Source organism: Leptodactylus fuscus, chromosome 3, assembly GCF_031893055.1.
Source record: "Leptodactylus fuscus isolate aLepFus1 chromosome 3, aLepFus1.hap2, whole genome shotgun sequence".
In the NCBI taxonomy this organism is placed as follows: domain Eukaryota; kingdom Metazoa; phylum Chordata; class Amphibia; order Anura; family Leptodactylidae; genus Leptodactylus; species Leptodactylus fuscus.
In genome coordinates, this window is record NC_134267.1 from 189,628,120 (window position 1) to 189,653,189 (window position 25,070).

General features: G+C 42.7%; 1 protein-coding gene across 4 annotated transcripts; it reads left to right on the plus strand.

Moving 5' to 3' along the window:
* The first annotated feature begins 2,000 nt into the window (after positions 1-2,000).
* Positions 2,001-23,845, plus strand: FAM168B (family with sequence similarity 168 member B). Of its 4 annotated transcripts, none has more exons than XM_075268900.1 (9): positions 2,001-2,105; positions 4,406-4,463; positions 6,432-6,511; positions 8,025-8,108; positions 12,917-13,009; positions 18,053-18,195; positions 19,307-19,484; positions 19,580-19,704; positions 20,466-23,845. In XM_075268900.1, exons 3-8 carry the CDS (start codon positions 6,442-6,444, stop codon positions 19,690-19,692), a joined length of 681 nt encoding a protein of 226 aa, XP_075125001.1. In that variant the 5' UTR covers positions 2,001-2,105; positions 4,406-4,463; positions 6,432-6,441; the 3' UTR covers positions 19,693-19,704; positions 20,466-23,845. The 4 variants fall into 4 exon arrangements, with proteins under 4 accessions (XP_075125001.1, XP_075125002.1, XP_075125003.1 ...); XM_075268901.1 differs by having other exon boundaries at positions 8,028-8,108; XM_075268902.1 differs by lacking the exon at positions 12,917-13,009.
* Positions 23,846-25,070: the final 1,225 nt, after the last annotated feature.

Consider the following 25,070-nt stretch of genomic DNA (forward strand, 5'->3'; position numbering starts at 1 on the left):
ATACACAATATACACGCTGCATATACATTACATACACAATATACACGCTGTACACACATTACATACACTGCACACACATTACATACACAATATACACGCTGTACACACATCACATACACAATATACACGCTGCACACACATTACACACAATATACACGCTGTGCACACATTACATACACAATATACACGCTGTACACACATTACGTACACAATATACATGCTGTACACACATTACGTACACAATATACACACTGCACACACATTACGTACACAATATACACACTACACACACATTACGTACACAATATACACGCTGTACACACATTACATACACAATATACACACTACACACATTACATACACAATATACACGCTGTACACACATTACATACACAATATACACACTACACACATTACATACACAATATACACACTACACACATTACATACACAATATACACGCTGTACACACATTACATACACAATATACACACTACACACATTACATACACAATATACACACTACACACATTACATACACAATATACACGCTGTGCACACACATTACATACACAATATACACGCTGTACACACATTACATACACAATATACACGCTGCACACACATTACATACACAATATACACACTACACACACATTACATACACAATATACACGCTGTGCACACACATTACATACACAATATACACGCTGCATACACATTACATACACAATATACACGCTGCACACACATTACATACACAATATACACACTACACACACATTACATACACAATATACACGCTGTGCACACACATTACATACACAATATACACGCTGCATACACATTACATACACAATATACACGCTGCACACACATTACATACACAATATACACACATTACATACACAATATACACACATTACATACACAATATACACGCTGTACACACATTACATACACAATATACACGCTGCACACACATTACATACACAATATACACGCTGCACACACATTACATACACAATATACACGCTACACACACATTACATACACAATATACACACTACACACACATTACATACACAATATACACGCTGTGCACACACATTACATACACAATATACACACATTACATACACAATATACACGCTGTACACACATTACATACACAATATACACGCTGTGCACACACATTACATACACAATATACATGCTGTGCACACACATTACATACACAATATACACGCTGCACACACATTACATACACAATATACACACTACACACACATTACATACACAATATACACGCTGTGCACACACATTACATACACAATATACACGCTGCATACACATTATTACATACACAATATACACGCTGCACACACATTACATACACACTACACACATTACATACACAATATACACACATTACATACACAATATACACGCTGTGCACACACATTACATACACAATATACACGCTGCACACACATTACATACACAATATACACAGTACACACACGCTGCACACACATTACATACACAATATACACACTACACACACATTACATACACAATATACACGCTGTGCACACACATTACATACACAATATACACGCTGCATACACATTACATACACAATATACACGCTGTGCACACACATTACATACACAATATACACGCTGCACACACATTACATACACAATATACACACTACACACATTACATACACAATATACACACATTACATACACAATATACACGCTGTGCACACACATTACATACACAATATACACGCTGCACACACATTACATACACAATATACACAGTACACACACGCTGCACACACATTACATACACCACGTTGCCAGGTTTGAAAACACAATCGCCTCCAGTTACTGAGCGGCATTCACACACCACGTGACCAATCCATTTTAGCCCCGCCCCCTAAAAGCCAGACCGTGGGGCGGGAGAGGTAAAGCCCCCCATCCGGAAGTGACGTCAGGGGCCCGTAGGTTGTTGCTGCGCAGTATCCCTAAAGAAAGGAAAAATCCCGGAGATCTGAGGAGACCGCGGGGTCCTGAGCGCAGTGTCAGCTAGAGGTGAGCTGTGTGTCCGGGAGGTGAGCGGGGCTGTGCGGAGGGTGGCGGTCAGTGAGGCCGGGGCTGGGGGCAGTCTCCGCTCAGTGGCCGTGTAGCTGGTGTCCTCTACCTGTATCCTAGTCAGTGGTTTCCCCGGGACGCGGCCTAGCTGCCCCGTGTGCTGTGTGCAGTGCTCTTTCCCTGCAGCATCCTGCTGTGTACTGCAGCCGCGCAGCATCCATGTCTGTACCCCAGGCTGCCCGTGTCCTGCACACAACTGCCCGGGCCTTTGTCATGTGCTGCCGTCATGTTATTGGTGACTTGTCCCACTGCCAGCATGTCAGGGCGCTCACAGCTGCCTCCTCCATGGTGATGCCTGGCACACTGCAGTAGTAACAGTGCCCGCTGCCCATAGTAATGCCCCGGAGCATGTGACCACGTGCACCCCACATTGATGGGTCATGTGCACCCCGCAGGCAGCCAGTGTAGTCAGTGATCTCCTCTTATGTATTGTATATTTAGGGTAACTGTATGGCGCCCCCTGGCTTCTTTGTGTTAGGGCACAGTCCAGCTCTGGAAGCCTTAGTCTCTGTCAGACAGATCGGTTGCTATGCACACTGCTAGTAGTCTGTCTGTAACAACCAGCCTGATAGATGACTGCTTTCTCTTCCAGAGGACCTATCACTACCCCCAACAGGGATTTGCATCATATAATAGCTGCTGCTCCACTCATTCTGGAACAGTTGGTATTTTTTTTCTCTAGCCCCCATCATTCCTGAGCAATCAGTGCTGTAAGTTTTAGTTCCCAATATACTATTTAGGCTCTATACACAAGGGGTGTGAACCTGAGCTCTGCCACTGGCTGCCTCTACACTTAATTGCTGCATTTGTTTTGCTGGGTTGCTCGGTTCACTTTGTAGACATTTGAATTGCACGGGGCAAATGGGAGCAGTTGCAGTTTTAGGGGCAAATACGGCCATTGCAATTTTTATCATACATTTGTGGCTGAAATTGGTGTAAAATATATGATAAATTCTCTAGCCCCAGTTAGGAGTCACAGTGTGTGTGTGTTTGCCACCTGCTTCATTCAACAACTTCTGGCCATAGTCCTGTGGCTGTGGGGAAGGGTGGACATGTGTTCCTGATTCTGGGTCACACTATCATCAGGTTCTCCACCGGGGAGCCAGACCACTACAACAGTAGTTACACACAGGCCCCATTGCCTATAACGGGGTGCGCTGTTTTGAAACTGAAAGCGACGGAGAAAAAAAAGTCCTCTGTTTAGGATTTTTTTTTTCTCTTCTGCCAATTTTTTTCCAGTCTCTGACGTAGATGTGACCCCAGCCTTATTATGGCAATCATTGGTGGGGTCTTAGCAGTTCCACTTATTCATTGAATAATAACTCTCTTAAGTCACCTTTACGCACAAGACAAAGCAGCCCAAATAGCTAAATCTGATCCCGTTAGGCAAGCATTGTTTTAATAATAATGTTTTTTTTCAGAATGGTCAGAGTGATTTGTCACACTGAATATATTTGTGACTTTCAGAAAAATGCACAATTTATAGCAAGATTGTGCAGATGTCTCACACGTTATCTGTATTACTGTATAGTTGTCACTAGTTTCTCGTTTGCTTCGTTTCTGAAGCTACAACCTTATATATACATAGCCGAGTGCAGCGTCCTCCATACAGTTACAAGTTATTCCCCCTACTCAGGTCTGTAGTTGCCTTATAGGGGAGATTGGAGGTCCCAGGCCCTTGCACAATTTCCTAGGCTAATATAAGAGGGCAGCCTTGTTTGGCTGGCGTCTGATGTGTATGGCCAACCTTACCCGTGTGATTCTCTTTATAGTTGGCCCATCCTTGGTTCACTGGCCTCTACCTTTGGGCCATTTAGGAGACCTCTTATGTTAGGTCTTACCCCAGTGCTGGTCAGAATTGTCAGGTTCTGCTGACATTAGTCTGTGCGTGGTCTCCTGACTATCCTGTATACATGCACAATCTGTTTGGTTCAGCATGCATGTGTGGAAAACAAGATATTAGGCTACTGCCGGATACCCCTGGTCCTGGTTTATCACCTGAAGATAAAAAATAAAAGATCAGGCATGAAATCCAGTTGCGGAATCCATTCCTTGACACCTGCTATCGGGGCCGCCTTACAAACTTGATCCAACATTTTGTTTTTTGTTTACCATAATGTCCTTGGACTTTGCCTGGATTTTCTTATCTTCTAATGGCTGGGGCCCAAGCAGGAACCTTCTAACCAGTTGCACCTAGTAGTTTGCTTCTGGCATCTAAAGTGTTTGTTTTCTTTTCTCAGCTTATTTCTGGAAAATCTCTGACTCTTCTGGATCAAGTAGACATTTTCTTAAACCCTTGTAAGTGTATTCTGACTCTTCACTTCTCTATTTGCTGAGCAGATAGTCTGTAATGTTGTAGTACTCGTGATGTTTGCTAAGCATGTGCATATGTTCTGACTCAATGAATGAAATATTGGAAAGTATGCTGTGTTCAGATATTGAAATCAGCACTTGGCCCTATTCACACTTGTTAGGGCTAGTTCACCCGCCCGCCGCGACCATCGCGGTCGTGGCTTTCACCTCCGCTGTTGGCTCAAATGAATGAGCCAACATGGAGGGTGCTGCAGCCGGGCGGAAGCCGTGCGGCGCAGACCGCGCGGCTTCCGCCTGAAGAAAGAGCATGTCGCTTCTTTTCTCCGCTAGCAGCAGCCCGCCGCTAGCGGAGAACAGAAGCCCGGCGGTCTCCATAGACCACCATTATAAGGGGAGGTTTTGGACGCGAAATCCGCTGTCAAAAACCTCCCCTTATACTCACGTGTGAACTAGCCCTTATGGCTTCCATTTATAACACGATGACTGATCTTGAGGGATCCCTTTGACTTGTGATTGTGACAGAACCAGGACATCATGTATGGGAGAGTGTGGCGTGAACCATGTGCACTTGTGGGATTCTTTTTGCTTGTTTTTGAGTTTTAGGCGTTGACAAGAACCTCTCTGTAAATGTGCTGTGATATTTCCTCATGCGTCAGGTCGTCTCAGTAACAAGACTTATACACGGGATAGGAGATGAATGTTTGACTGCTGGGACAGTCCTGAGTCTCCTGTGCGAATAGACGCATAGTTTTCATTTGTCACCACACCATTCACTTCGGTGGAACTGACCTGGGAGATGGCTGGTTACAGTGCTCACCTTTATCCACCAGAGCTGAATGGCGAGGGAACAGACAAAAGTACCTCTTCATTAATTTGGGGGTGCAGCGGTGCCTAGTGTTTAGTGTGGCTCTTGGGCTGAGTTCACCAGGCGTTTTTTGGTCAGGAATTCCCCTCAAAATCAACCTAAAAAAAAGGCCTACCAATATTGGGAGGCTGACTTTGTGGCGGATTCCTGACCAAAAAACGCCATGTGAACTCAGCCTTAGGGCTAGTTCACACGGGGCATGGAATGGTGTATTTTGGTTCTGATGCGGGAAGCCGCATCAGAATTGGACCAAAATGCGCCTGCCAAGACTGTCATGGCTTCTGACAGTCGCAGCTTTCCCCTCCAGAGTAGGCTTAAATGAATGGGCGTAGTCTGGAGGGGGCTGTCGCGAGGCGGACGCCGGGGCTGACTCAGCCGTGGAATCCACCTGAAGAAAGGACAGCTCAGAACATACCACTAATGGAAAAAAGTAAGGTAGCGGTCTACATAGACCTCTATTGTGAGGGGGCTTATTCTGAGATGGATTCAGCCTCAGAATCTGCCCCCTCTTGTGAATGAGCCCTTAAAGTTAGGCTCCCATTTATCAGACACTTACCCCTTATCTGCAGGATAGTGATGAGTATTGTTAGTGGTACAATACCTTATTGATAGGCTAAAGCCAATTTCTCCTAAGCATAGTACTGCCTCATGTCACAGCCCATATGCAGGTCTAATGACCCAAAGTAACTGCTTTGTATACTTCTGGTTTGGATCATTAGACTCGTGTTTGGCCTAGGACTTGTACAACCTCCAATAACACCATCACCGCACCACTATTTGAACAGTCTCCCCCTCTCCTTCTGTCTCTATTCCTCTTCCCTCATAGATTGTAAGCCCTCGCGGGCAGGGCCCTCTACCCCCCTGTGCCAGTCGGTGATTGTTAGTATTAGATCTACCTGTATATTTAGTGCATTGTATGTAAACCCTCAAATGTAAAGCACCATGGAATTAATAAATAAATAAATAAATAATAATAATAATACTTTGTGAATGTCACTGGATGCCCCAATAAAACTGCTTTCTGTGGCCCTGATCAGGAAATATTGATTTTTATTTTTTTTTATCTTCTACCTGTTTCATTCTTTTAGGTGTCCAATCATGAACCCTGTTTATAGCCCTGGTTCTTCTGGGGTTCCTTATGCAAATGCTAAAGGTATCGGTTACCCAGGTAAGTACACGTTATTTGTTCTGCTAAGGCTGGCTTTACGCTTGCGTTAGTTTCCCCAACCAATCCAAACAATGGAGAGCCAGCGCTAGAGTGAACCTAGCATTAGTGTCTATTTGTAATGTTATTGGTTTGTATGATGTTTTACAAAAACAAAACGGCATCGCAGGCCCAGGGCTTTGACACTTTGCTTCTTTTAGACTGGATTTACACACACTTTTCAGTTGTTTTTTTTTTGTTTTTTTTTTAAATTGATAGCCTGTCTTTAGTCTAAGCTGTCAGTATCAGACCAGTGTGGGCTGACTCATGGCACTGCCACTGATCAGTGCTCAACTCTGTAGGGTTACCACAGTCTTTCCCACATGATTTCAAATACCGCAAAAAAAAAAAAAAACCACTGAAAGTGTTGCTTTTTTTTTTTTTTAATTAAAGCAGGTAGTTTTTTTTTTTTTTTTTTTTTCTAATCTGCTTTTATTTTCTGATTGTCGATTCTTCTGATTCCATTTTCTTTACATGACTATGGGGTCTTCCATCTTACGTGAGCTATTCCTCTGCTCTGTTAACAGCAGTTAGTGATCTGCTTTACAGCACATAAATTGCAACAGTCTGGAGCCAACTTATTAACCTTTTTATAGACATGCTTTGCGCAGGGAAAGGGAATATAAGCTGTGATATCTTCCATTGTCTGTTAATTTAAGCTTGATGGCGGCAGGCAAGCTGTAATGAAACAAATGCCATAATGGAAATAAAAAAAAACAAAATCCAAATGCCTTAATGTTTTGATTTTTTTTTTTTTTAAGATCAACCTGCCCCCCCCCCCCCAACCCCGTTGTTTTGCCTCCCAAAAATATAAGTGATCAAAAAGTCATACATTTTCCAAAATGGTGTCAATAAAACTACAGGTTACCTCACGAAAAGAACTTGGACATCTCCATAAACAGAAATATAAAAAAAAAAAAAAGTTACGGTGACTGATTCCTATTTTTTTTTTTTTTTTTCCATATTAAAAAAACTTTAAAGTTTGGAATAGTTGTGATCATACTGATGCATAGAATAAAGCAAATTGTACAACATTTTTTTCCCAATTCCAACCCGCTTTTTTTTTTATACAATATCCCTCATTAGAAAGTAAAATTATCCTGCAAAAATTGAGCCCCCACATGGGTATGACATTGGATAAATAACAGTTAAGAATTTTGGAAAAAGAAGTAGATTGGTTAGAATACAAGTGTTGTAGTGAGAATCTGGGCAGTGCTGGGACTGAGAGATCTCTGAAGGAACAGAAACCTTTCCTTACCATGGAAAGCGCTCTGATTTATGTAACCTTATTAATTCCTCTTATGCATTTTGTGCCTACCTCCTTTTGGGTGCTCTGATCTAAAATTAACAGGGAGCCTTTGATTGAGTACTATAGCACCAAATGGCTCAAAAACTTATTTTTTTGTTTTGTTTTGACCCAAAGTTTTAACATGTTATATTCTATGATTTCTGTACTTTAAAATCTAATACTTCTTAGCAGGCTTTCCAATGGGGTATGCTGCTGCTGCTCCTGCCTACTCGCCTAATATGTATCCTGGTGCAAATCCTGCATTCCCATCAGGTAAACCAATTATTATTTATTTTAATTAATTATGTACTTTCTATTGTAAGAAAGAAAATGTACAACACACTTTTATCATACTCTATACATAATTTACTACTCTCTTAGCTATTCCTTTGCTGATCGCTGAGTATCGGACTACGGGGACGCCTACCAATTGTGTGATCTCTGATGCTTTGCACCTCAGTTGTGAGTCGGTGTGCAGTGCTCCATTAATATAAGTGCGACTGCTGCCGATGGCAGAAACTCATTGAAATGAATAGAGCGGCGTGCACTGCTAGGCCTACTGCTCTTTCTACATCTGAGGGGCAAAGCATCCCAGTTCATGTGATTTAATGGGAAACCCAGTGGTTGGACAGCTACAAATCTGCAGGTTACCTTCCCCCCCCCCCCATCCCATTCTTTAGATAGCAGGTAACAATCTTTTTAGAATACACCTTTGAAAGACAGTGTCTTATCCATTACTGTTAGAATGCTACTGTAATATCCATCCATTTCAAGGACCTCTCTAGTAATCTTTGACCATATGGACCTATGCAATTTGGGGGTACATGGGCTTTAAGGGGTTATGCAGCTTTATAAAATTGATCTCTTGTTTATAGGATAGGCCGTCTATATTGGATCAGTAGGGTGCTTACTATTGAAGGGATTCCAGTAAGCCAAGCATTGTTGGCTCAGTGGATATTGTTCTCTTCTGCCAAATACAGTATTTTTAGTAACACAGCGTAGGTTGTTATAGCTTCGTTTCATTCACTTGCATAGGACAATGCTGCAGTACAACGTTGAACTCTAGATACATCTCTGAAGCCTGCTGATTTGAGCCTATATATGTAGAATGTGTGCAATGTTAAAGGCTTCTCCTGTTCTAACAATAAAAAGCCAGAACTGTGCCTTCACTAGACCTCCGTGGCTGTAAAGTAATGTAATATGACGTCTTGGATAACTTTAAATCACTATAGCTGCGGTCTTATGGAGCCAGCAAAGTCTCAAAGGGATCCTACCATTAACATTTTTTTTTTTCTAACAAACATGTCGAAATAGCCTTAAGAAAGGCTATTCGTCTCCTACCTTTAGATGTCTTCTCTGCCCCGCCGTTCGGTATAAATCCCGGTTTTCGTCGGTATGCAAATGAGTACCCTGGCAGCACTGGGGGCGTGCCTCAGCGCTCAAACAGCATTGGGGGCGTCCCCAATGCTGCGAGAGAACTTTCCAGCGATGCCTCCATCTTCTTCAGCAACGTCCTCTTCACGCGTCTTCAGACTTCTAAGCCTAGGGCAAAGCTAACTGCGCGAGCCCGCCAGCCACAAGTAAATGACCGCTTACATTACTGTGTAAGCGGCCATTTTTCTTGTGGCTGCGGGCATGCACAGTCGGCTTTGCCCGAAAACTAGAAGTCTGAAGACTGTGCCAGAAGAAAATGAGTGAAGAGGACGTTGCTGAAGAAGATGGAGGCGACGCTGTAGAGTTCTCTCGCAGCATTGAGCACACCCCCAGTGCTGTTTGAGCGCTGGGGCCTGCCCCCGGTGCGGTCAGAGAACTCATTTGCATACCGACAAAAACCGGGATTTAAACTGAATGGCGGCGCGGAGAAGACATCTGAAGGTAGGAGAATAACTTTTCTTAATGCTATTCCGACGTGTTAGAAAAAAAAAAAGTTTTTAATGGTAGGATTCTTTTAAGTGTTTTAGATTTTCTGTTTTTCAGTTTTTTGTTAGGATCCAGCACACTTTAGACATTTCCAAGTGTGACACTTGTGCTATGTTGGTAACAGGGCTACTGTCTAATGTACATAGAAAGTTTCCTTCCTTCTTTCGACAATCAGAATTTGCTTCAGTGTTGCCATGGTCTAGGAGTAGTTGTTTGGGGTTTTCTTTGGGGGGGGGGGGTTTAACTATTGATCCATCTCGAGTGAGATCTTGTATTTTTGTCAGCGTCTTAACACATCAGCCATTGGTTACACAAGAGAATGAGGAAAAATAATGATTCAGAAGCAGCTTGTCATGTGAGGAGCATTGGGAACCCTAGACTTGCTTTAGGAGCTGTGTACTGGGTGGAAGGAGTCATGTCCACAGGAGATTTCCTATGAAGTGAGCTGACTCATCTCTTAACTGGTAATACCTCCTCTCCAGAGACCGTAATGTTTGCTCTTCTGTCTGGAGCAGCAGTAAATATGACTGGTATCTGTGCACTGTATATATGGAGATATAGTACACATAAGGGGATACGCTTCTTAAGATGCTGAAGAAATTTAACTGGGGGATAATAGTTATTTCTTGTCTATAGTGAAGGGGGTGTCTTGATATGACCACTGGCACCTCACAGATCACTAGAATGGGGGTCCTGTATATCCTATATTAATGGCGTGGTAGTTTGAGCATGTGTGCTGCTCTGCCAATCTGTCGTATGGGACTGCTGGAGGCCATGCTTGGCTCCTCTTTAAAGGGGCTCTATCAGCAAAATCATGCTGCTAGAGCCCCACATATGCATGCATAGCCTTTAAAAAGGCTATTCAGGCACTGTAAAAGTTAAATTAAACTACCCCCCCCCCCCCCGTTTTAAAATAATAACTTAAAGAAGAATCTTCTCTACTTACGGAACGTGCGCCCTGGGCGGGCATTCAGGGTGCGCCGTCTTCTTCTTCCCCGCCTCTTCTTCCTCTGACGTCTTCGGGTCCCGTCCTCCTCCGGCGCTTGCTCGCGGACACTGATAAAAAAAAAAAAAAAAACAGCCCGGGCGCATGCGCAGTAGCACGCGGCTTCACTACGGCTACTGCGCATGCGCCTGGGCTATTTTTTTTTTATTATCAGTGTCCGCGAGCAAGCGCCGGAGGAGGACGGGACCCGAAGACGTCAGAGGAAGAAGAGGCGGGGAAGAAGAAGACGGCGCACCCTGAATGCCCGCCCAGGGCGCACGTTCCGTAAGTAGAGGAGATTCTTTTCTAAGTTATTATTTTAAAACGGGGGGGTAGTTTAATGTAACTTTTACAGTGCCTGAATAGCCTTTTTAAAGGCTATGCACGCATATGTGGGGCTCTAGCAGCATGATTTTGCTGATAGAGCCCCTTTAACTCATTTTTATTTATTTTTTCTTCATATGGGGCGCATTATACCCTTTTCTCTTGATCAGATTGATCCAAGCTCTTTTCACCCTGTGCAATTGTGCTATGGTCACCCCTGTGCAAGGAACCACAGCACATTTCACAGCAAGAGGTGTCTGGGAGAGACTGTGAGGGGCCTGTCGCATTTTTATTCTCAGGACTGATCGAGATTTCAGAGGTTGAACCCCGACTGATAGGAAAAAAAAAATTAGTTTATCCAAGCGATGTGCCATTGTTTTGAGATAGGAATACTCCTTTAACTTAAAGGGGTTGTTCCATCTGGAATGATCTTATCCTTACTGGTATCTTATGTAAAAAGCAGACTTTTCCTAAATATATTGCTTTAGAAATTCTGGTTTGTTCTTCTGCTATGTGACCTTATTCCTACTATTGTTCACACAGTGTTGCTATAACCATGGACCTATAGGGAAAGTGATGTCACTTACTCACTGCTCACAATTATTCAGGTAGTTGCAGTTTTCTGATAAAGCCCAGTCTCTTATCTCTATGTAAACTCAAAGATAAGAGTCCATTCTGTGCAAGCATCTGCATATTATCTGACCTGCAGAAGTGTTCTGTGTCCCGTTCAGCCAGAGGGAGGAGAGAAATACAGAAAGTGAGCAGAGCAGATGGCTGAAACACTGAGATGGGGAAATCCCTTAAAAGGGGTTTTCCACCCCAAATGCATAGTGGTGATTTTGGGGAATTGCAGTGCTCTTCCCATTACTTGAATAGGAGCTGACTGCATGTTCTCCTTATGCACTGCACCAGACCCCGGTTACTGGAGGCTGCTGAAACAGCTAGTCTGTGGGTCAGAGCCCACGTGTCATATGCTGATGACCTATCTTGTGTATAGGTCCTTTTGCGACATGCACAACTTGGCTGAACCAAATTCCCTGTATCATGGTGATCTGTCATGATGTGAGTGCTAGCTTGACTTCGTCTGCCATCTCACATTGAAATGCTGCTGTAAGTGGAGGATCGCCATGAATCTCTAGAATATGGGTCCTATAGCTGTGTGCTGGAATTGTGATGTCTGATGTACACCCTTTTGAAGCCTGTGGGATTGCCAGAGATGGTAGAGTCCCATAGAATTGAATGTAGCCCAGTAGACATGTTATTGTGTCGCTGGGTATAGGTGTTAGTAATGACGTAGCCACTTCAAGTTGTCAATCACTATGCCCAGGACCCGGGGAAAGCAAGTTACTACATGTGCCAGAAAACAAACTCCAGTGTTGGGGGGCCACACGGTGGCTCAGCGGTTAGCACTGCAGCCTTGCAGCGCTGGAGTCCTGGTGTTCAAATCCTGCCAAGGGCGTAAAACCATCTGCAAGGAGTTTGTATGTTCTCCCCGTGTTTGCATGGATTTTCCATCCCATATTACAAAAGGACATACTGATAGGGAAAAATGTACATTGTGAGCTTTATGTGGGGCTCACAATCTACATTTAAAAAAAACAAACAAACTCCAGTGTTGTCAGTTGTTTGTCTTCATTGTAAAATTTAAAATGGAGTAGATGTACCCATAAAATGTGTGGCTGCTATACAAGCCTAATATTTGTTGCGTGGAGGATAGTTTCATTCAGTTATATGTAACTAACTCTTTAGGTCCCCTCCAGCTGTGCCCTTTTGCCTTGGTGATGGTACCATTAACTTATAACTGTATTGACATTAAAGCTAAACTGAACTAAACTGCAACTTTTGTTTTCAGAAGTAGAACAACCATCATATTCGACTGCCGGTATGCAAATGTACACGTTCGGGCACACGTTCTCTGCTGCGAGAACCGGTGCAGTTCATTCAGGTACCTGCTTTGCTTTATTTAACGCTAGTTATTCTTTGCACTTTCTTCTTAAGTAACCCATTAAAAAGCAAAATAAGTACCTGAACGTTTTCATGTCTGAGGTAAAGTGTGTGTGTGTGTGAATATGAGTGGTTCATCTGGCACTGGAAGAGTCCATTTATGGCTACACTTAAAGGGTACCTGAGTTTTCATCAAAATTTTAAATATTAGCAGGGTATTGCTTGGCTGGCTGTATACACAGTTTTAGTTTTTTGCTGCTAATAGCATCATTATAGCTGCAGCACTTTTTGTGTTTCTGATTGAGGCAGTGGGTGTGTACAACACAGAACATTTTGCCCCTCCTTTCTATCCATTATTACTACTACTAGTTTCTGTACGTGTAATTCTGAATAACTAGCTGTAAAATCACAAATAGCTGACAAAAGTCCAAGTGACCATAATATTGGAGACTCTGGACTCCAAATTCAGGTTATGATACAACTAAAAATATTCTTTATGCAGAAAAAGAAATCAAATCACAATTGGGAAAGCTGCTTGCTGTCTATAAATAACATCCCATTGGTGATAACACAAATAGTCAGAGGCCCATAGAAGTTCATAGGCTCTCCTTTATACTCAATCAAAGGCATGAGATGTTGCAGACTTCTCTCTGTGCAGTGTGCAGGTAGGGAAGCTGTGTGTAAACATGCGGTAAATGTAATGGGAGCCCCCCCCCCCCTTTCCAGTCACTGGGTTCCATCTTGAGTCTGCTGGTTTCTAAAGACGGATCTTCCCTAGTAACGGAGTGAATAACAGATTAGGAAGGAGGGAGACGCCTAGTGGCAGGAACCATAGAGGAGGTTTTGAGGGAAGAAAATTGCAACATTTTTAAAGTGCATTGCATTTTGATCCAAAATCACATGCTCTATTAAATAAGACAACGTAGTCTGACAGTTTAGAGACTAGTTAAAAAATCTTGTGACTTAAAATAGCAGCAGTGAGACTTTTACAGTCTTTTTTCATGTCCCTAGCTCATTATTATAATCCAGCAGAAGTGCTGGTGCTCAAACTCTGGCAAGGCCACTTTTATTGAGTAATCCCTACCTTATCCCATTGAGTGGAACATTGGATTCCTTTATATAGGAATTAGAAATAAGAAAATTTGCTGGAAGTTACTTGTCATGTAGATTTTGAGCTCTATGCTAGAGAATAATTCCCACCCCATGTATGACACCGTAATAGCACTGGGCAGTACTGTCAGTGACCGACTGCTTCACCCCAGGTGTGAGAAGGAGTGCTATCCGAGGTCCCTCCTCCTAACTGTGGTCAGGCTATATAACCAACATCAGGCTAAGCGGAGATCACTCCGCACAGAGAACTGAATGATCCTGAGTCTTTCTTTTTCTTTTTAGTTACTATGACTTCTAGTATCTTTTCTATCTGCTATTCTGAGGTTGTTTGTATTTTGTTTTTTTCCTGTAATATTACTATTATCCATGCTGCTGTAACACACTGAATTTCTCCATGGTGGGACTATTAAAGGATTATCTTATCTTATATGGTAAGCTTGTCTTGCTGGGTAAGAGGTCTTTTCTGTAAGAGTCCATCATTGTAGTTCCAATGTATTTCTAAGATCTACACTTTGTATTGGTGAGTATTACATGTTTTCCATGTGCTGTCAGTTTATTTACCTTGGCAGTTAAAGTGACTTACTGACCCTTGGTGTGGGGGACTACGCTGATCAGAAGTTTCGGGCAGCGTCTGAGAAGCAGTACTAAGTATACAGTGTATGGAGCCGGACACAGTGTATTGGCTGTGGTGATGTACTACGGTTGCTCCCGTTAACTTAAATTGGATCTGAGTTGCAGAGTCACAGCTACTACACAGTGTACAGAGTCTTCTGCTTACAGCTCCTTACATTGTATACTTGGTGCTGGTTTCCTGGAGTAGCTGATTCGTGTGGGGGATTTGTGTCAGACCCCCACCGATCTGATACTGATGACTTATCTGGAAAACCTAAAAACAAACACTTTAAGGAACAAGCTGATACTAGAAGGTGTTTTCCCAGAATATAAGTGAATTATATCTTAAATAAGGAGAAAGACATGCACAACAGCTGCTGGTGGAAAACTGTGCCAGGATGTGCTTTTTTTTATTATTAATGTAAATGCCTGCTTGGTTTTGCAGCTTAAATGCCATGAAATGACTACAGACACTATTACGTGCCTGCTATTATAGATTTAGAGCTCCCAACTGGTCTTTGCTTATTTACCTGCAGATATGACATATATAGCTGTGTATGGCTCAAGACCACTGACTGGAGTAGTCATGTGCAGATGAGACCACCGATTGTTTGGCATGGTCACGTGTACGGTACACTGACATGGGATCGATGTAGCCAAGTAAACACACACAAGTAGGGAGCTGATTTGGGGATGTACACCCCTTCTTCCAAAACACCTTACCTTTGGGAATGCTGCAGATTTTCCATCAGGATTTACAGACAGAAATTCTCTAGCAGAACGCAGACACAGTAAAGGGGATACATTTATTAACAAATCTCATTCACATGCTGTAAAAAATTTCTACGTGTTATTTGTCATACATAGTACTTTGTAAGAACCCTCAGTAACTGCTCCATGGATATTACATTTTACAGGGCAGCAGGTTGAAATCTGCCATGTAACCTGAAAGCCACATATACAGATTGTGTCCCTGAATCAAGGCAAAATCCCTCATGGGTGTTCCCCTACAATAATGTGAACCGCTAGTTTGTGTTTCTTTACCGCAATAACTCTCGCTCTGTACGTGTATGGTAACAGTATGGACTGAATGTTAAATAATCTTATATTACTGGGTAGCTAGGTCTATATGTAGATGCAGCATCACGGAGTGAATGAAAGTGCATGCTCTATGATGTGTGATATTTATAGTGAATACATTGCTAAATGGTAATGTATGCGGTGAGTCCTAATTTAAAGGGGTGCCACCTCCTGTTCTCTTAAAACAGGTGTTCTCCTGTTTCCTGTACTGTGTGACTATCTGTATTTGGAGTTCAGATATCCATGGTTTGGGACAGTCCTACATTGGATCCCATAAAAAGTATTTGCTAGCATGTACTAAAATCCCTAAAGAAAATGCATCCTGATAAAGGGAGTCTGTCATCACGAACCTGTTCAAACTAGGCACAGTGCATTGAATGGGATATTATATTGATTATGATCAAACCTTAAAGAGGATCTATCATGTTCTTGGGCACATGCGGTGTAATACACCACTAGAAAGCTGACAGTGCATTGAATTCAACGTACTATCAGCTGTCCCGTCCTGTGCCCCCAGCAAGTGCCCTTACCATAGCTCTTCAGTGTCAGAAGGGCGTTTCTGACAGTGTTAGCTGAGCGGTGAGAAATGCGCCGCCCCCCCCCCCCCCCAGTACTAGTCTATAGGTGAGTACTGTTAGGGGGGGGGGGGGGGGGGGCGTTCCTCACCGCTCAGTATCATGGCTGGGTGATGAGGAACGCTACACACAGTATTGTCAGGAGGGGCGTTTATGTCTGACTCTCAGAAACTCCCTTCTGACAGTGAAGAGCTACGGTACCGGCACCAATGAGGTCCTCTATAATATAGTCTAGGGGTAGGAAACCTTCGGCACTCCAGCTGTTGTAAAACTACAACTCCCAGCATGCATACTTGCTCTGCTGTTCTTGGAATTCCCGTGGAAGTGAATGGAGCCCGTTGGGAGTTGTAGCTTCATTGCAGCTGGAGAGCCGAAGGTCTTTTTATTCATTACTTGCAGTAATGACATGTATGTAATGTCTGTGGTGGTGAATCACTGCTCATAATGATGTCCATAGTACCAGCAGTGCCACAGTCACACGTCCAGTACACCACCCAGTAGTGTTGGTCAGCCATAATGTAGTCAGCTGGTATGGTGGTGGACTTGGAAAAGGAGTCTGCACCTGTTTATTCATTTCTACAGTCTGGAGATCTTACTGGGGACTTCTGTAATGTAGGAAACATCTTTGTGTGAGTGATTCTTTCTATTGGTGCGGTGACTACTTCTATGTTGTGGACAGTAAAGCTATGATATTGGTACAGACAGAGGTGGCACATTGGTATATGAGAACTCTCTGTATGTTGCATCATGTCTGAAGACATTGAAAGCCACACACAAGTGCAATGTAACGCTGCCATCTGTGTCACTTAAAGGGACTTCCTGAGATTAGAATATTGATGGTTATCCTTTATGATTTGGGGGGGGGGGGGGGTCTGTCTCCTGGCATCCTCACCTCAAGTGACCATCACCTCACCAGTGGTCATATGACCTGTTTGAAGTCCAGTCCATCTTTAATAAAGGGGGCTGAGCTGGAGTGCTTGGTAAGTAGAGAAAAGCCTGTAGAGCTTATCCAAACAGCTGAGTGGGGGCGCTACAGGCTGTCAGACCCCGGCTGATCTGATATTCATGCTCCATGCTTGTGATCAGTAGAATAATCCTGGAACACTAATAAGATAAGCTAAAGATGGCAGCCCGAATCTTTGTACATTTGCTCTTTCACCATTTTCTGTTTTACATCTACCCAAAATGGATCATTGTCAGTGTGTTTAATGGTATTGGATATATTTTCTGTGACGCCACGTAGTAACATGTTGCTGAGATAACCTGTGACCCTCCATACTTTTATGACAGTGGTCGCACTCATTGACCTAGTGAGAGGCCTATTGTATGTTTTGATGGACTTCACCAACATAAGTGACTGTGATATCCCGGAAAGTATGGCTGTGACTCTGCAGCTGTATTTGGGCAGCAAGATAACTATAAATGTGACATTATGGAAGGCCTCTCCTGCAGGGACTTGCTAGAGTGGTCCCTCAAAGAAATGTCTTGTGTTAGTGTCAGTGGATACTTTCCTCTGAATTTACTATTGTTTCCTGATAGATTTTGTCATGTTGCTATCACTCCTTGTCTTCACCTTTACATTACCCTTTAGGCGTATGGCACTATATAATGTACAGCTATGTGGCACTAGTTTATGTTCACTGACCTACTATTGTGCTCTCTTACAGGATATACTCCAGGTACGCCATACAAAGTGTCATGTTCCCCCACCAGCGGCACTGTCCCACCCTATTCTTCTTCCCCTAACCCCTACCAGACTGCAGTATACCCAGTAAGAAGTGCCTACCCACAGCAAAATCCATATGCACAGGTAAAGGCTGCATAACTGTATTATTTATTACTGTGTGTGTGTGTATGTATGTAATATATTTTATACACATTTATATTTATATACTTTTTTTATGGGGTGGGGGAGATATAATTGCACAAGCCACATACCAGATGTGGCCATGGTAGTCATAAGGAACACCAAACTGAAGTGATCTTATCCCGTCCTCCTCAGTCTTAGGATGGAGAAGCAGTTTCTGCTGCCTTTTTGGTACAGGTTTTGTTCCACAGGACTGGTCATCACTATGTGATCTGTGGGGGTTCAACACGTGGGCTTTGCATAGGTCAGCTCTATAGGTCCGTTCTTATTACTTATATAGGAGCACAGCTGCTTCCATTCCTGACCACTGCTTCCAGCACCAGAAGGTTACTGAAGTAGCTGATCTGGTAGAGTTCCAGGTATCAGTCCTCCACTGAGATACTGATGACCTCTGATATGAATAGGTCATGAATGAAAAATGCATTTGGGTCCAGAAAACCCCATTGAGGGTAAACCCCCCCCACAGATAGAAAAAACATTCTGCACCCCTGGTAGTCAGCTGTTAGTAGCATTGCTTGCGTGAGCTCCATTGCAAAGTCACAGGTCATGTGATGTCTTGTTCACGTGTCACATAGGCTGTAATCTGCGATACCAAGCTCAGTGTCTATACAATACATGGCACTGTGCTTGTAAACTATGAAGAGGCCCTATCGCCTATCCAAATACTGCAATTTCTTCAAACTGGTGATCAGATCCCCACAGATTTGGTAGAGATGGAAAATTTGCAGTGTATTACTGTAACAACAAAGTTGTAACAACAAAACATCTGTGTTGGAAATTTCTATTCGGTGCAGATTTTCAATCTGCAGCAAATCTGTCAATATTTTCTGCATCTTTTCATCAGAGATTTCATCCTTTGCAATACCGAAGATACAATCTTCTCTCCTGTAGTGACACATGAGGCTGTGAGCTCAGGGTTTATCATTAGAGATCATATAAATGGTGACAAATGAAAGTATAAGTGTTATTACACAACAGCCAGTTATTAAAGTAGATGGCATTTGACTCTCCAGCGTATTTATCCAAGTCAATGTATTTTACTTTTGTATTACAGCAGGGAACCTACTATACACAACCTCTGTATGCAGCCCCTCCGCATGTAATCCATCACACTACAGTTGTGCAACCCAATGGCATGCCAGCGACGATGTACCCAGCAGCAATACCGCCTCCTAGAGGCAGCGGTGTAGCTATGGGGATGGTAGCCGGGACCACAATGGCAATGTCTGCCGGTAAGTGCATGCATATCCTTGCTGTTACTATCTTTTGTGTGAGCATGTTGTTAGATAGCATTGTTTTATATCTATATGCATATTTTGTCTTCTAGGTACATTGTTGACCACTCATTCACCAACTCCAGTAGCTCCTCACCAAGTTACAATGCCTACATATCGGCCTCCAGGGACACCAACTTATAGTTATGTCCCTACACAATGGTGATGGCCTACCAGTGTAAGTGTGCTTTATCATGTCTCTCTTCCTGGATCTCTCTGTAGCAGCTCTTTAGATTTTGGGTTTGATCAGTCATCATTGGTACATAAATAGTCGCCGTAACCCAACACTTTTGATCCTTCCATAAAACACATCTACCTCTTCATGTATGTCACCACTCCGTACACCCTATGTTAATTTATTAGTTACTTCTATATAGAATTGCTCAGTCAGATATACTTTTCTGTACAGTAAAACATGTCCCATCGGTTACCAGCCTGCCAAGTGGTGAATGGAGCCTTGAAATAGATTCATGTTGGGTTGTACTTTGATCTCATCCTACAGCAGATGACACGTGAAAGAAATGTTGGGAATGCTGGATGATTTCAACATGCCCGATCCTTTCCCCTATGGGATAAGCCACTGACAGAGCAGTGCGGCAGCAGCTTCTTCTTCTCTCTCTCTCCTGAGATTACATAAATGTATATGATCTGAGCATTTTGTGGCCAGCCTTGTGTGTGGTCTGCTCCATACAGATCAGTAGAGGTTCCAGAGAGACAAGTGTCGTACCTCGGCTATCTCTGGCACTCCTATTGAAGATTTGGGTGGTGCCTCTGTCACCCCAACCACTGCTCCTTTCAGATCAGTGAACCCCAACTACCTTGTCAGTCTATAAGACCCCCAACCATCCCCTGTCCTTGTTAAGTCAACTCGTAGAATACTTGTGGTGATGTTACTTTTGCCATCTGGCTCCTTACCTATCCTGGTTCCTGTTTCTTCAGGTTTAAAGATGGAAGATATGCAAGCAAGTAAGATGCTTATTAGATGGTGCTGAAGTGTTATACCTCCAGCGAGAAGTTTCTTCCTTCTGAATTCTCTCAACACTTTGCCTAACACTAATTCAGGATCTGAAGATTTCCATTATTGCATATCTTAACATCTTGGGACTCTAGTGGTTGTCTTTAATATAAAATCCTGTTTTGTGGACAGTCTTGCTATTTTTTTTTAGCTAATTCTAATGATAAAAAGGGAGTATAAAGTTGTTTCAATGATCCATATCTAGTTGAATGCATGTTTAAAACACAATGACGCTTGCTCAGTTTATTGCAGTGACATATGCAAAACAAAGAAAGATCATATGCAAAATCCAAAGGAGTCCAGAAGAATTCTTAAGGCTTTTTGCTACTAGTAAGGCCTTAGAAACTTGAGGCAAGACTAATCACCCGTGTGTTCTTTGAGTGTTGCTCTACCATTATTTTTGAAGGTTGGTGCCATGTGATCTATGACATCATATGAAGTAATTAGTGTAATTCCGATTATACCCGACTTCTCACTAGGAATAATACGTTTTGTTTTTTGTTTTTTTCATTCCTAAGTTTGTATTTCTACATTGTGTTAAATAGGATTAGCTGGTTCAGGTGATATGACCATGCAAGCAGCTGTGTGACTAAGGAAGATAACTTGGCTCCTAGAACACAGGTTGCATCTTTTAACACTATCAGTATATCTCGTTCTTGAGTACAGATCTCGCCATGCACGAGGTGGCCACTTTCTAGTATTCGCTCTGCACTTATTGCAGCTTAGAAGACTGACAGACACTTCAAGCATTCCATTGAAAGCGAAGGGCCCGTCGCCTTTTCTTCTCCTATTATTTGACTTGATTGGATTTGGAGAGAGAAAAAAAAAACGTAAAAAATTCTATGCATCACGAAATGTGAAAAATAAAAATGGGAAAGGGGGAGATGCTAGTTTTCAGCTCGTACGATACAGCGACCACGTTTGTTTCTTATTTCTATTTGCGTTTTTGTACCTTTTTTAATATTTTATTTTATTTTTATTGCTCACTTTGTGCAGAGGTTTTCTGTTGGCATTCCACAATAAAATAACTTGATGACCATTCTCCTCTCCAATGTATATACATGTTCCATGAGAGGGTTTTGTTTAGAAAAATATAAACAATAAAAAGTCGTGTTACACAAACCTGCGACTGGACTCGTACATTCTCACGGTTGACACCAGAGCGATACCCAGCGACTCGCTACGCAGAAACGTTTCTGCCACGCACAGGCAGGCTATCAGTCTGTCGGCAGTGTGCACGATAATAGCGGGTGGGTTCTTAAAACCGGTGCAAAGAAAAAGCTGCCGGTTGGAAGCCATTTTGAAAATGAAAGCAATCTGATTGGTTCCTTTTCCATGCAACCGTTTTAATCAATCTCCCTTGACGTGTCTGTGTAGCCGCTTGCTAGACCACAGCTTAGTGGCAACTGACTCCTGGGAAGTGTTATGGTACGTTGAAGCATAAAACTATGTATAGTGTAATTGCATTTACAGTTTATAGTGACCTAAAGAGATTTTGCTATCTTGGGTATTTATACTTCTGCCATAAATACAGTCTTCAGAACTAGTCAGGGCCTGTGGTGAATAGAAAGGTGGTTGCTCTGTAGCTTTATCCATTCCCTTCTGTAAGACTTCCAAAAATGGCTGTTTTTGAAAGTCCCACAAAGTGAATGGAGAGGCGTACATGCACAGCTATGTCACTATTTGCAGTGGCCACAAAATAAGGGTCACCGGCCCTTTTTTCTAGATGGGATCCACATCTATAGGATGTTTATGGAAGAGGGGGAAAAAAAGCCCTTTAAATGAAGGTGACACTAAGCTTCTTGCTGGAGGTGTTGTCTAGTATTTTGAGAGTATGGATTACATTGTAATGTGGTGGTATGTGATCTCTAGCAGCATCCAGTGCTCAGTATTACACCCCCATGATATAGGCTCGTATATCTCGTACAGTATTAGTTTAGGAAGATTCTCTGCACCAGGCCACAGGCACCAATTCCTAATGTGTACCTTCAGATAAGTACAAGCCAAGTGAACAATGCACAATCTATCCTTTCATTGTCCTCTCATCTTGTAACCTAATCGGAAGAAGTCAGACTATTGAATCCTTATCACTCTGCTGACTGTACAGAATAGACTGGTAATGAAGTAATAAACATGGCTGAAGGTGGCCGCACCCGTTAACTGTATGTCACAGATCTGCTCTCCATTCTTGTCAAGGGTGATGAGGGTGGACAGTTGTATTCCCAAGAACAGCACCCACTACCAATGGTGGTGAGTTTCTTTCTCCCACTTTAGAAGATGTTCCTGCTTGGCCGAGCGTGCATGTATTTAGGAGAGCCGGATAAGGTAGTGGTCTGCGAAACTGGCACAGTGGGTCAGTGCAGCTGCCATGGCCATGATAGAGGGAAATTGTAGTAAAGGTCATTAGGTTCCTCTAATACATTCTGCCAGAGAGTATTGCAATACAGATTTCTAAGGTTACCCATTCTATCTACAAAAAATAAATCTCTAGATATGGCGGCTTTTGGTATCCATGTCTACATGTATGATTAGGCCCCTTTTATGTCACACTGTGGAGATTCCCTCTCTTTGAGGAAGGATTGTCTCTTATGTTCAATTTATTTACTCCTCATCCTTGGGGAAAAGAAGTCTCCTGGTCAGGGTGTGAAAGAGAATTAAAGGGGAATGGGATAAAAAAAGAATCCAAATACCTATTGTACTGTGCTAGATAGACTGTGAATTGGGGCCATTGGTTGTTTTCAGTTGCCATATCAAGGCCTGACCTGCCATGTTGTCGGGAAACCGCCGAACAGGTTGCTGTGATATGGCAACATCTACGGAGATATATATATATCTTATAAAGCCACCATATCTTCCGATTAAGTTACAGTATATGGGGCTAATAATAGACCTAGAGTGGGGAACTCCATCAAGCACTTGTATCTAGTCCATGTATCTAATGTCTTGGTATTTCAGTTTACGTGAACTCTGTCCACCTCATAAGAAAAGCTCCAGCATGGAATTCATGTTTTTTTATTTATTTTTTTTTAGATTTAAACAATTTTGTTAGAAATTTCCATATTTTTTCTTATACTTTTATATGTAGATTAAATGTTGTCTTCCAAAAACAACCAAGATACCATTCTTACATCTACAATGTCTTTCATAGTGGGTGGATGATGCGACCATTCTGAGCCTGTTCAATTATGTATACTTTTTTTGTATAATGTGATTAGATCCGCTCAGATGTCGACTCTAAAAGCACGTTTATTGTAACAAGGATTGTTCTGTATTAATACTGTTTTGAATAAAGATTGACTTTTGTGTTGCTAATATGCCTTTTGTTTTTTATGGTTCCATTCTCTTAGGAATGTGACCGTGTTTAAGGGTGTATTCACATGGAGGAAAATGCTGCTGAATTTGGGGTTTTAATTAGCAGAAAAAGGAGCCCATTGAAGTCAATGGGAGTAGAGATGAGCGAACACTGTTCGGATCAGCTGATCCGAACAGCACGCTCCCATAGAAATGAATGGAAGCACCTGTGACGCTGACTTTGCCGGCGGCCAGCGTCACAGGTGCTTCCATTCATTTCTATGGAAGCGTGCTGTTCGGATCGCCTGATCCGAACAGTGTTCGCTCATCTCTAAATGGGAGGCTTTTTTTTTTTTCAGCACTGAATCTGACGCGGATTCCACAATAAATTCAGCGCCATTTTCCTCCATGTGAATTACCCTTAAGGCTACACCTCACTACCAAGTGTGCAGGCCCGAGTGGGTGGGGGAAGTTGTTTAGCTGAATGCACGTCTTCTGAGTGACATCCATCCCTCATTGACTTCAGTGAGGGTACAATTTCAATGTCACAGAGCAGGATATAGGACCTGCATCAGACCCCTCCCTCCTCCATTGGAAAATCCTTCGCCTGTACACTGGTGCCTCCTGGTTTCTTTACTGGTCACTCAGCCAGTTACTTACTATGGCCCGCGATTGGCTGCGCAAACACAATTTGTATGTTGATGGAAACCAAAAAATGAAGGCCAGTAGGGGCAATGCTGAAACTATATTAGAGAAGGTGAACATAACTTACCTTTCCAGGATAAAAAAAAATCTTGACCTTATTCCAAAGGACAGGTCATCGATTTCCATAATGGTTTGGATTAGGCACCCGGCACCCTCACTTATTAGCTAGTCTGAGCGGCTGATGCACAGAGAACAGAGCAGGAAGCAGACAGCACTGTTCTGTGTGTAATAGGCAGACTACGGTACTGCAGATCAGTTCCCATTCTTTTGAATGGAAGCTAGGCTACACTAATGCAGTTCATGCAGCATTCTCTATGCGTCAACTGCTGAAACCAGCTGATCAGTGGAGGTGCTGTGTGTTAGAACTTCCACGAATTGATAAAGATGAAATATACCTAGGATAGGTCATTGATTGTTGTAACCCAGAAACGGGGAGGGGGGGGGGGGGAGATATTTGAGAAATCTCTGAAAATGAATTCCATTTTTCAGTACAGGGTTGTCTGGACAGCCACAGGAACTTTTGCAAAAAAATT

Bases quoted from the DNA above. Each gene is read 5' to 3' on its own strand.
- FAM168B (XM_075268900.1), top strand. From the start codon at position 6,442: ATGAACCCTGTTTATAGCCCTGGTTCTTCTGGGGTTCCTTATGCAAAT. The intron at 6,512-8,024 runs GTAAGTACACGT...AATACTTCTTAG, and splicing joins TAAAGGTATCGGTTACCCAG to CAGGCTTTCCAATGGGGTAT. The intron at 19,485-19,579 runs GTAAGTGCATGC...TTTGTCTTCTAG, and splicing joins CACAATGGCAATGTCTGCCG to GTACATTGTTGACCACTCAT.